General features: G+C 37.7%; 1 protein-coding gene across 1 annotated transcript in view; it reads left to right on the top strand.

Annotated features, from left to right (window-relative positions):
- Positions 1 to 13,937, top strand: part of CACNA2D3 (calcium voltage-gated channel auxiliary subunit alpha2delta 3) — a 492,915-nt gene that overhangs the window by 453,441 nt on the left and 25,537 nt on the right. Inside the window, exons 36-37 of the mRNA XM_080385033.1 lie at positions 12,695 to 12,807; positions 13,705 to 13,787. Coding sequence (XP_080241159.1) covers positions 12,695 to 12,807; positions 13,705 to 13,787 — 196 coding nt within the window. The remainder of the gene's footprint in view (positions 1 to 12,694; positions 12,808 to 13,704; positions 13,788 to 13,937) is intronic.

The following is a 13,937-nucleotide window of genomic DNA, read 5'->3' on the forward strand; positions in this document are numbered from 1 at the left end:
AGGAAAAAACCATTAATTTCAGTGTTAACCCAGGCTGCTATGAATGTGAATGTAGATCTGTAGGCACAGCAACTCGCTCATCTGACTATTTATACATTAAGTATATATTTAAGAATTTCGAAGTTGTAAGAAAACTTTAAGTGAATAATTCCAAGTTTGCATGTTCAACTGTAAAACTATGGGCATACAAATCAGGCAGCCGTTGCACAGTCAAATGCTTAAAAATCTGCCCTTTTAACCTCTCCTGTTCATGTGTGATGACATATTGGACTTGGATGCAGATCAAAAATCTGGCCTTACTTCCAATGACCCGGGGAGCAAAGCCCCCTTCTCTTTTAATTGTAGCACTCATGGGTCCACAAGGTCAATACCAGAAACCTAAAGACACTGTTTTGTTCCCAGTTGATCCTTTGTGCAGAGTCTTAAGACACAAAACAGAGAGAAGTAAATATGAGAAAGCCATGTTCTCAGTAGGGAAGCAAGGAAACATGTAGCTACAATCATCCTAACCCTGGGAAGGATGTGTGTGATTTCATTACACAAATATGGATGTAAGTGTTGCGTTTACTTTCTTGTATATCTCATGTAAATTGCCTGTTAATTGAGAGGAACTACCTATTTGATTAAACGCCATCCCATGTATTATATATTTTGCCCATTGGAGTGTTAATAAGGAGGCAATTATTTAACAGGGAAAAACATCAATAAACTAAATGCCTTCTCTTGATCTCTTATAGACTGGGCATCGAGTGCTGTTCATTACCAATAAGAAGAGGTAAATGGCAGTGGAATTATAGTTCAGGATGACACTGAACCCTTCATGTGAATTTTAATGGAAAATTTCACACATGTCCACTGAATGTTCTTATTTGGCAGTAACAGATAAATAACAATACCAATTAGATTCAGATTGTTCAGGGCATGAGTATATTAGTGTCAGGAATAGTGCAATCTGCAGGCATTAAAATGGTAATGGTTTTTAAAAAACACTTAATTTTGATGCATACCACCATTTGCTGAAATATTTCTGCATTTCTTTCCCAGTAGAAGCCTGCCAAACTGCTGTACTTGATCGTGTTTAAAATGTGTAAATAAATATGCAGTTCAATTTCCCATGAAATAAATAACCATTTGCCTTTTCAAATGTAGTTAGTTTACTTCCAAACAAATCAGCTTGCCACGTAAAATAAGGAAAGCATAAAGGGCCAATTTCTTCTCATTTGGAGCTCTATCTACATACATCAGCATATCCCTGTAGATTTCCTGGAGTAGTTTGGGCAGTAAGTTATAGTCAGTCTTCTAAAAGACATTTTGGGTTATATTCATTCTACTGTATCCATCTTATAGGACCCTGAGGAAAACCAAGTGTTCTCTATATTTCATCATTGTTTAGACTGTAGGTTTTTGCGTACTTGCGTTTTCAGCAACCATGCAAAGTACACATATGATAACATGTGCATAAATGTTTTTTACCTGTGCCCATGCTGAGTCACAGGTGTGCCATAGTCAAACTGCTCACTGCTGATCTTGGCAACATTGCACGGATCATAATTCCTGGGAGCTTGCTTAGCTGTGCATGGAAGTCAAGGGGAGCTCAGTATTTTGCATACCTCAGTACTTAATTGTTCTAGTATCAAGAATAAAAGTCTTATCGAGTCATCTTGCACCTCTTCTTGGAAAATCAGATCTTCCAGACTTGCAGAATACTTGGGAGTGTTGAAAAGTCTTTATATTTGCAGCAACAGCAATATTAGTAGAAAATGGTCATAGCCAAAACCCCAAAACTCTAGAATATCCCAAAAGACTTTTTTTCCTATCCTTTTCTTGTAAAAAGTATTTAATTATGTAATTTAAACTGCTGGAATTGTTAGTTAAAGGTCTTCATACTTAGTGTAATATCCTATATTGTGTGTTACCCACACATCTCCACTGTATGTTGAGTAACTTCCTCTTCACTGCAAAGACAACGATGATTATAGTGTTTGTCATGCAGGTGCAATTTAAAGTCACCGTATGGGTAATTTGACTCTACCCTTTGATAATGTATATTTTGAATGACCTGTTCAGGAAACACTGTAAATTACTATTTTCATTTTAGAAAATAGGCATATGAAATAATAGGGCAAGGCACATATAAGTTACCAGGCAGGTTTCTGCCTGCCAGTCATTAGTTTTAACAATCCTTTGGACAGCTTTCAAGGTTTGTTTTTTGTTTTGTTTGTTGGGGGTTTTGTTTTTAAATAGAGAAAGATTTTCAATATTCCAGTTTTTATTTCAGAACTTTTTAGTGTGCCTATTGGATTCAGGAGTACTGCTTACACATGGAATCCCACCTTATATTGAAAATAGTTTTTTGTTATTATCTCAGTTTCTATATCAGAGTGTTCTCCTCAAAATCAAAACCTTGGAGTTTGTTTATTTAGTTGACAAAACCATGCAAATCTGTATTCAGATGCTCAGTTTGCTTGGCATTGTAATCATCATAAAACAGAGAATGAAAGAATTACTATGGATCAAAGGAGAAAAGGTAATGTAAAAAAAAAATAAAATATGACCATAGTAATATTTTTCAAAGGGCATTTTTAATGGCAAGGAATATATATTGAATGAGAGAGGGACTCCACAGAAGGAAAAGGAAGATAAGGAAATGGACTGTGGTCTTTTCTTGCAGATGTGTGCAAATTTTTTATTAGGAGACTTTATAGCACTGACTGTGTAAACTGTAAAATCTTGGAGATATATGGGTCAGCTTCCAAGCAATTCAGTCTATTAGTTTGTCATCAGTTTTGTTGTAGGTTTGGGTTGTTTTTTTTTCTGATGAGTAGGGTGAGATGTGCTTTTTCTCTTCACTGCCCACTTCCCTACTTAGGTCTTCCAAATGAGCCTAGAGCTGAATTGCTTGAGAAGTTTTATTTATAAAATTCTGCATAGGATGGTGGTGATCTCCACCCATTCACTATTCATAGTTAAGCTCAGTAGTGCTATAAAATGTAAATATTACTCAAAAATTAATGTAATTTTACATTTTAAACAAGCAGTAATAAATATTAACCAAATGATAGATAGTATCTAGCCCAATGAAATGGTGCTTTGTAATGGCAGCAGATTTAAAAAGTTGTATGAATGCCATAATCTATAGAGCTGAATAATATATATATGTGTGTGTATATATATATATATACATAAAGATGGCTTGAAATAGGAAAAGTTATTAGAATTGGGAAACACTGTGAAATTTTAAAGCTGGGCAAACTTGTGAAGAATTGCTAATACTAGGAAATTCATTTCAGTTTATAATACACTTATATTGCAGTCTGATTGATGAAAAATGTGGAAACAGGGCTTAGGCATCTGTACATGTGACACTTCACAGAGGATTTGAGAGCTTAATGAATATTTAATAGTCTTTATCTTGGAAAAACATCATGAATCTTAAGATCTGAGTGCCATGCAGGGAACATTCATACATTACCTAAAATATTATAGAGAACATGACATGCAGCGTACTTAATTCTTTCAGATGTGGCCTTCTTAATAATTGCTAAAGTTTATGTTTACAGAAATAAATTAACAACATCCTTCCAAAGCACACTGTGGGCACATCCAATGAGCACTTTAGTTCTAGGATTTATTACACTTTTAATGTGAATCTCCCAATCATCTCTGCTTTTCATAAGCCAGTTTGTGATGTGTAGCTCTTTGCTAGAGCTGTACTGTCTTTAGATTTGACTAGACCCAAAGCTGTGGAAAAGAGTAGTTACGAATTCATGCATATCAGAAGTTATGTTTACAATGTCACATGATATTTGTGAGCCTTCCTAAAATCAACTGGCTTTTTAATCTTTAAATTATATTTAGAATCTAGTTTAGAAAGAATGTAGTTTTTAAAAAACACTGAGATGTCTCTCAGTACAAACCACAGCTACTGAAGTAAGTAGCTAAGTAACTTAGTAGTTTCTTAGCTTTTAGCCCTAGTAAGGGCTAAAAAACCTCCACTAAAAACACGTAGACTAACATACTATAGTGGAACTGCATTTTCAAGTCTAGACAACTTCTCTGACCTCCCTGTCATTGTCCTGCTAACCAGATGCCACTGTCAAAAAGCTAAGTCTAAGCTTTAAGAGATCTCTGATATGATTTGCTTTGTACCGATTACTGTATCTCCTCTGTTGTCTTTGTGAGCAGCTTATCATAGAACCAGGTACCCACCCTGCCTGCGCTCAGGTTTGTTCAAGGGTATGAACCTGCACTCATATTTAACGTTTGTGGCATTTCTGAGCTTAGTTTCTTTGCAAAAATTTTGCAGTCTATTTTAAACCTAGTGATCTGAAACTCTCCTTTATCTTACATCTTCATAAGGGTGGGCGGCTGGACTAAAAATCTTAGGAGCATTGTCAAATTCCTTGTTACACAACGTACTTTTTTTTTCATCCTAGTGTGCACACTCAAAGCTTTTGGATGTTTGTTACATTTCTAATATGCAGTTGGTAAGATACTCTTATCTGAGCATCAGTTATTTGAGAAAGCATCCTCTGATTGATCATGAAAGATGAATGGCACTTCTGGGGATTCCTTTCTGAAATGTGATTGCCAACGATCCCGCAGCTCTCTGGGGTTGCAAGCCTTTGGCAGGCACAGGAATGGTGAGGACGATATCGTTAATTTAGATCCTTGATTCTAAACTTTGCTTTGAGTAGGTATGTTTATACTGACACAGAATTGTGCTGCAGTCAGCCGGGCTATACATGGTAGCAATATTTTGCCAGCATGAGGTCAGGTTACGGGCCTGAGGCTGAGAGTTTATCTGTCTCTTTTTATATTAGCGAACCACCAGATGCTTTTTTTTTCATATACTTTAACTGCTCCAGCTCTCAGAAATGTTGTTATTGGCATATATGTTATTTTTATAAATTGCATTGAAGATATTCCATTCTCTATCATCATTTATTTGAAACAAAAAAAAACAAAACACCACACCAAAAATAAATAAATTAAAAAACAACAAGTAGCCCAACTTGACTGTGATATAAACATTTCATTCATTCATTTAAAAAATATGATAAGTGAGAGAAATGTGGGTTGGAAATGTAGCCAGCAGCCTGGAAAGCACATGATAGGAGTTGGGAAACAGCACAGCGGATATCTGCACTTCAGTTGAATGCTTAAAGTTTGTTCCAGACCATTAGGGTTGAACATTTGCAACCAACAGTTATGTGACTAACACATATTTGAGTGCAGAGTGCACAATATTTTCCATTTCCTGTACCCTGGTGCTGGTATGTTTTTTCTTTCTGTAAAAAAAATAGGAAAGATCAAATTTGACAGATATGAAATGTAATCCTAAAGTGCCAACCAATCTTAATCCAAAGTACCCAAACTTCATTAACACGGTTTTGCACTCAAAAAATAATGCTGAAAGGCCTGGAGAGAAATGGCTGAATTTACAGAGATGCTCGAGCATCTGAGCGCCCAGTGGGGGCTATCCAAGTTGAGTACCATGGAAATTCAGACTACTTTTTCACATCTTCGTGAATGTGTTTTGGTTGCCAATTTGAAAATACTGCCCTCAGTTTCTTTCAGTTCAAAATACTCACAGTGAATTTCTTCCATGCTTTGCAGGACTCATCTGCAAGGGCAAAACAACTGGTAGCTATTTCTTTTTTTTTTTTTTTCTTTTCTATAGCCTCCTAAAAATGATTGATATGACTATGTATGTGCAGGAGTGACAAACGCTAACACAACAATAGATATTATTCTAGTCATAGTTTGAATGTAAGTCCCACAGTCATCACTGTAGCATGAAACAATAATATTAAAATGTTCCTATGGTCATTACAGAAACAAATGAAAAATACACATATGGATATCCGCCCCCCCCCCCCCCCCCCCCCCCCCAAGCAGGCTGTTAAAGCTCCTAAACATGAAATTAAAGATGAATCTGAACAGCCATTTAAATGTTTACAGGATATTTTAAAATCCCACCTGAGCCATGTGTTTATTGTGACCATGTATTCTACTTCATAGCATCTGTTGTCACGAGCACAGATCTAAATAATAGCAGCATATTTTTGTAAAATTAAAAAGTGTATTGTTTGTAGAACATACCATATTGATCAATAATTCTTACTTGTGAACAAGCATGTTTTAAACCAAAGCACAATAATGCAGTATTTCTGTGAGAAAACAGAGATATTTTTAAAAAAAAACTAGTAACACACAGCATTTTTTTTAAACAAAGTTTAATCGCTTTTAATGTTTCTGTGGTGCTCAAATCGTCCACAAATTACAAAGAAATATATTCCATTCTGCAGGATAATGGGAAGATATTTTCTCTGAACTTTTTTTTTTTTTCGGTTCCTCAAGCTTAGTTTTATCCTGTAAGTATCTTCAAGTTCCATGCTGCTTGTCATTCATTTTTTTCCCTCAAACCCTTTGCAACCTTTGTAACTCTCTATTGAAGGGGGCAATGGCTCTGAGGAGCAAAGATTGCTGAGCACCATCAGGGTTATGACCACTCTCTGCTGTTGACACGGTAGCAGTGTTGCTGGCCACCGGCGACCAGGAGGGAGCACAGCTCTAAGTCAGGGAAAGGGAAAGGGATCAATGCAGCTGACTAATGATGGAATTTGGGATCCTCAGTCTGTCCCCTCTCTGCAGCTGTCTGCCCCCCCCCCCCCCCCCCCCCCCCCCTCCATCCCATACGAGATGCTGCGTTCCACGTTTCCTTAAGCCTGGGCGTGTCTGGGGCTGTGTAAGCGGCTGCTCCTTACCAGGGAAACTCAGCGCTGTGCTCAGCCTGTATCCTGTCCAAAACGTAACATCGGTGGACAAGGAAATGGATTACCTCTCCTGCATGGAAAAACAGAGAATAAGCTGTGTGACACTAGTATTGATTTCCTTGAACAGCAGGTGCTACAGTCAAATAGCAGGGTGTAAGCAACTTACAGGTTTCTGAGCTGGGCAAGACACACCTCTTGCATGTTTGAAATTGAATTACTTTAGCTTTGCCTGTTATGGATCCATCTATGTTAGGAAAGGAAAGCTGAAGCCAGCAGCATTTCAGAGACAAGATATTAAGCCTACCACATACAGATTTTGCACCTTGCGATTCAAGTAGTTGTGGTGAAGCAATGACCTGCATTGAGCAAGGAAATAAGTGACTTGCACATGTGTGTGATCTTCAGTTAGCCGGTAAACCGCTTGTCCGCCTTCAGGGGATAGAGCAGCCTCATGACTACAGCAGCCAGGAAGAAAAAAGGGTCTGGCTCTGCCTTGCTACTGCTGTGCCTGTTTTCATCAGTGTGGGAGAAGCTCCAAAATCCCTACGGGACTGCAGGGGCCCCACAGCAAAGTCACCTGCTGCAGCAGCTGATAAACCTCTTCCCTCTGTCCCTTTCCCACAGAGCACCAACAGCGCTTGTCTTGTTATCCCCGTGCCCTTTCTCCCATCTTGGAACATCTCCCTCCTTTCCAGGGAGGTTTGTCCCTCTCCCACTTGCCTTACTGATACTTTTCCACTTTGTTCAGAGGCTGGAAGGTAAAAAGAGAAAGAAGCACACTGTGTGGAAAGAGGGCAGTGCAGCAAGGGCAGTGCCAGCTCGGTCCCTACTCCTCTACTGCCCTGAGTATATCTTCTAATTATCCCTCCTTACAAGTCAAAGTAATTCTTATAATAAGAAAAAGAGCTGACAATTTTGAAATTAAGTTGGTTTGTTTTGGTTTGGGTTTTTTTGGGGGGTTTTGTTTGTTTGTTTTTGTTTTTAATATAGCCTGTGGCAGAAACTATTATGGTAACAATGTAATATATCCTATAATGGTATGAAAATTTTTATATACACAGGGAAAAGGAAGAGACTAAAATCAGATAAAGCCCCAGGTTTGAACGCAGTGTGCTGGCTCTTTTAGAACAGGTGCTGTAGTCTGCACTTAGCTTTAGGCATCCCATTTCACCCCCTTCAGGATGCATTTCTCTGCAGGATCACTATTTAGCCAGTAGAGAGAGAAAGACCCTCCCACAGAGGATGAATCAGATCATGGAAGCCAAGCTCCTGCTCTGAATTATGCTTGAGCAGCCTGTGCCTCTCCAGGCTCTCTGTTCGGAGCTGGGGGTGATTACCCCTCTCGTGCAGGAACCTGAGCTACACACATGAAAGCAGCTGGGGTGACTGCCCTCCGAGATTTGTGTTACAGTCCTGTCATGGTGCTTCCCAGATTCTAGGCTGTCTTAAGAAATTAGAAAGAACTGGTTCTCTGTGGGAAGAGTCATTTAGCTACCATGCGCGCATTAGAAGTGTGCTTTCTTATCATGCCTTCTTAAGCACGACTTTAGCAAATGTAATTTTGAATGCAGCAGTACTTGAATTCCAAGTCTTTTCCTGTTTAAATTCTATAACGAAAAAAATAATTTCCAAAGATCAGATTAATAAATGCTTGCATTTTTTAGCAAATATTTACTATTTCCAAGTAAAACGTGAAGCTGTGGTTTTTTTCAAATCAATTTGTAGGTGTTTGGGCAGGTCTTTCTCTATGGGCTGATACAGAGGCAGGTTAGAAAGAAACAGATAGTGTGAAACATGAGAAAAGTGTTGTGTAATGCTCTGACTCAAAATACAGATTTTCTTGCAGATTTACTCTCTGTTCTTATTTTATCTTCATTAACAAAATAGTTTGGCATGACTAGATTTTCTTCCTCCTTCTCTCTCTACCCCTTTCAAGTAACAATTTTCTTCCTTCCTCACCTTCCCCACAAAGTGAAGAAGCAGTTTGTGTTCAGGTCTGTTTTAAGCCTCTGAACCTGTATGTCAAACAAACCAAACTAGTTCCTCAGTGGATGAAAGATAGGGGAGAAGTTAATAATAAGGTTCTTATGGACCCAGTGAGGTTACAGCATAACAGGAACCACAACAGTTTATTCCATTTTATATATAGAGACGTATGCAAGGATTTTGATAGTGCTGTCACTATCAAATGATGGTGAAGATAATGGTATAAAGGAAGAACTTTTTAATCAGATTTACATTACTTAACACAAAAAGAGCATTACCCTTTAAAGTTGAAGTGTTCTCCATAATATTAAACATAGGCTGTTAAACACAGACTTTCTTTTGATTGTTAATAAAGGTCAATAAAAACCCTTACTCTGTCCTTGAAAGCTGACTGCCATATTGCCAGCGACACGAATGACAGCCGGAGCCAGCAGGTGCTCAGAAATGCTTAGTGTCATAGAAACTTTAAAGACTCACAGTGGAGCTCATTTAAAAGACAAGACCATTTTCACTACTTTGTCAGCAACTTTCTTTATTCCCCATTGCAGTCGTGGAAGCTGTTCTGCTAGAGGTTTTTCTCACTTACAACTGAATCTTGGCATACACAATGAAACATTTTGAGGGAATATTTCAGTAACTGAAAGACTTTGTTCTGACTGGGTTTATGCACCTTTTGTTTTCTGTGACCGTTCAGTTTCTGAGGCTTACTGGCATGAATGTTCACTCAAAATGAATTTCAAAGATGCATGGGCATGTCACCATGGAAACTGGGAGTTGAACTGAAACACAGGACCTGCTTCGGGGGTGGCTGTGTGCTTTGTCCGCTTGGGGCAGGGAAGCAGTGCTGCGTGTATGGTCTGAATAGTCACAGAGCAACTGCAGCAGTTGTGACTGGCAGAAACTTCTTTGCCATTGATCTAGTGAGGGTAGGAATCCCTCGTGACTGCAAAATGGTCTTAAATTACAGCAGCTGAAAGAAGCATAATTTGCTTGTGTAAATTCTATTAATAGAAAAGAAAGCTCAAATGGACATATTTTTTTTGCCCTTAATTCTTTGCTAAACCCAATCTCTGTCTTCAGTCCTCTGTCTTCACTCGCTGATATGTTAATCCTTTGCCTGTGACCTCACAAGCCAATGACTGGTGTGAGCATTTGGCTCTACAACTTCATTTCAAGGTTTATGTTTGGGTATTGTGAAAGGGAAAACATCCATTTACTGCTTGTGGACGATAATGTTTTCTTTTTCATTTGCCTCTATTATGGTAGAGAAGCAGCAAGCTGGTTCCACTTGGCAAGATATTAGTTAAGATATTATTAAGCACTATGGAAAAAAATGCTGCAGTAAGCCAAAAACTTTTTTTTTTTTTTTTTTTAATGGCTCTTTAGATGAATCACATGTTCTGTGGCAGTCGCCATAAGGTTAGACACTTCACAAAAGTCTGTAATAGGTAAACAGAATGTAGATTCTTAAGAATATTCACTGTTTGGTAAACTGAACCAGTGTGATTAGTTGATAACTGTCTTATAATTCCTGAAGTAGAAAACTGTTTTTTTACTGAACCTAATATACTGCTTTTTGTAGTTCCTTTAATTCATAATTCCATCAATCCATGCATATGCTGCATTCCCCAAATCACCACGTCTAGCAGGATTTTCTGTATCACTTAATTCCTACAAACCTTTGTAGTTTTTTACTTTATTGGCAGAGAATCCAAACAGTAATTTACTCTAGCACCTTAGTTCTGTAGTGGAAACTTTCTTCTGGGTTAAAGTGCTTTCTTTTTTTCACACCAGCTAAGTGAAGTGATAGGAAAAGCTCCCAGATTTTTTTACTTTTATTGTCCACCCCCCACCCCTCTTCTTTGGGGAAGCAATGACCTGTACTGTACAGCCCTTATGCCACCCCAGAAAAGTGCGTGAAAGAAGAAATGACATGGGAAATGTGCCCACCTTTCCTAAAATGGCACCGTTAAGCCTGGCTCGATGGTACATGCTTTCCAATAGGCTTCAGTATTCACCTGAGGGCCACCAAAAGGGACTATTACAGAAGGACTTGGAGTTAGGAACACAGTAGGTACAACAGAAGAGAGAGTACTCCCTTCTCATCAAAAAGAGAAATTAATCATTGAGCATCCAGTTAATTGTTACAACACGTTATGCCCTTCAGGACCATTTCTGAGCCAGTTATAAAGATACAATAAATACAAGTTTTGGACCACACAAAGTCCAAACTGTGCCAATTTCTGGGAATAAAATTAATATTTTTTCTACCCTTTAGGGTTTGATTTATTCCTAACTGTTTGGAGAAATTCATGCAGTACAATTTTGGTATTATTGTCTGTTAAAGTTTTTCCCTCCTTTCCTTGTATTGGCCCCATTTCTCCCACACACAAATCCACAAAGCCACAGATGCTCCATTACAATGATGTCAGTCTTGCTACATGCTCCAGCTGTTTGGTAGGTACATTTATAAAGTTCAGCCTTTTACATTGTGCCATAAATGTATATTTCATATATAAACATAAAGCTAACATATTGCAGATCACTCTAAGTGTAATTTTAATGGAGGTTCAGTAAGTTTAAAAAATACTGAAAAGTGTTTAATCTTTCCGTTGGCAACATTTTTATAGTAAGTTTTCCAAGTATTTTTTTTCTGAAGCTAGGTTTGAATATTCCCTGCCCCCTCTGCTATTTCATCTTCTGTGATCTTTGGAAAAAGCAGGGAGTTATTTTAGTAAGACAATATGTATTTTAAATAAAGATGTCTGAGGAAAAATATGTTTTTCTCCACATCTTCTTGGTGCTCAAACCCTCACTTAACGTTCTGTACGTTTACCAGCATACCACACTGAAAAACACCTAATTCCTGGAACCGCCAGATTTCAATGATATTCGGTATGGCAGATATTCTGTTGATATGATATATATATTCTGACAGATTGTTTTAAAAATGTATCAAGACTTGGGTCCAAGCCTTAAAGCCTTTCTTTGTATTGTGTCCTGAATTTCAAACAAAAGGCTAAACGGTGCCTGTTTGGCTCTGCCTCCTCCCCTTTTCTCTTTGGTATGTGCTTATTAAGAGTTCAGCTCACTGTAACTATGTGGATCATTAAATAATGCCCACAGGATCCTTCCCTGGTCTCCCCTGGGTGATTTCCTTCTTACTAGCAACGTCTTTATTTCTCACTCTCCTTTTCAATTGCCCGTTTTATCTTAATTTGAATGTGGTGCTGAGTTATCGCCATATTTGCATCATATAGTTGTCATTATTCTAAAATAAATTTCCTCACTTAGGAAGGTTTTGAGGTTTAATCTCTGTTTTGTTGGCTCAGTAATAAAAGGATTCTTGAGAGGACAGGTGAAAGCTGAGATCTTTCTCAGTAGTTCATGGTGCTTCAAGCAAGACCCAGAGCAAGTAAAAGCCCTAATGCGACTGTAGAGGCTAAAGTTTGGGACTGTGAGCTGTCGTTGTGTGGCTGCAGGAGAATCTTCATTATTTTTACAGATTGATTTCATGTGTACTTAAAAATTCCCGATCATAAATACACAGCTAGGGATTCATAATTAAGCAGAGATTCTGTATTGGAATCTGAAGAAGAAAAATCTGATAATATCGTTAGTGGTTCACCTGTGCCTCAGGCTCTGCATTACCATACCAGCAGTATAAGCCCACCTGTTCCACTTCACCCGTGTACCTTTCAGCAGCATGTACATCTGAAAATGGACAACCATATTCTGTGAACTGAGGGAACGAAGCATTGCCCAAGGCCCTCTACTTCCCCAAGGTGTAGAGATACAGTATGATATATATATAAAGTAAATTCTGACTGTAATACAAGCATTGTTGACAAGTTCAAAAAACCCTAACAAAACTGTGGCTCAGAAGTACAAATAATGTCACCGTTATTTGATTTCTTTTTAATTTACAGGTCTTTTGTAATCCAGCAAATCCCAAGCAGCAATCTCTTCATGGTGGTAGTAGATAATGAATGCTTCTGTGATTCTGTCCCACCAATTACCATGGCACCTATAGAAATAAGGTATATCCTTTTGTTTGCAAAGTTGTCCGAAAAAGATTCAAGATGCAAATATTGAAAAAAAAATTTATTATGTATGTCAAACTTACATTACATGACTTAAGAACATATCATTACCCATTACAAAGTTCTGGGGCTGTTTGAAAGTAAGACAGCTGAGAATGCCTTCCCACTTATTTTCAAGGAGAATTCACTTTTTTTGGTTTGGTTTGTTGTTCTTGTTGTTGTTTTTTGATGTGTGGTTGGTTTTTTTTGTTTTCTTTTTTTTTTTTTTTTTTTTTGAACAGCCAGTACAAATTAAACAAACAGTTATGTGCATCTTTAAGCATCATAAGGTCATGGTCACTTTTGGGTAGCTAAATGTCTTTCAAATTAGGCCCTAAATATGCAATTTCCTTACAAGAATGGAGGTCCTGATATTGGAACTTATAAAACTTCTTACGACATAGATAACTGTTTATTTTAGGGTTGGACTGGAGTATTGAAAATGTTTCAGAATCCTGCTTTCCAGAAATATAAAAAAATACCAAAGTGAATGTACCAAAGTGAATGATTTTTAGTTGCTCTATTTTTTTAGTTTTGTGCTGTTCTGTAGCTGAGGATTTCTTTTCTCACATAAGTTGGAACTTATCAAAAGTAGTCTGCAGTGTGCTTTTATTGCACACTTAGTACGGAAAGACAGGTTAGCAATGTAAGTGCAAATGATACTGTCTGAACTATGGATCACTGAGAGGAAAGCACTAGAATTACCTTTTCCTTGTGCTGAACACACATGTCACCCTGGGTTTTTGATGGAAAGAAAGCAAGAAGCTGAAAAATTTTCATTATATTCACTATATTCATTTCAAAACACTCACACAACAATGCAACAGTCAGACCATCTCTCCTTAACTACCTTGTACATAATGAATCCCTTAAATGTGAACGTTTAAAATCTCAGAAGATAAGAAGACGCCCAGAATCTTGTCATGGATTTCACCCTGAAGTAAGTTTCTAACTACTTTTCCTTTCTTTTGGACTCTGGTAGATGGTTTATTTCTTTAAAAAAAAAATAAAAAGGAAAAATATCTGCTAAGATGAAACATCAGGAGATGATTGAACACAGCAGTAAGGGAAGTGAGTGACGTTATAAGTG

This window comes from Falco punctatus (genome assembly GCF_963210335.1).
Source record: "Falco punctatus genome assembly, chromosome: 4".
Taxonomy (NCBI): Eukaryota; Metazoa; Chordata; class Aves; order Falconiformes; family Falconidae; genus Falco; species Falco punctatus.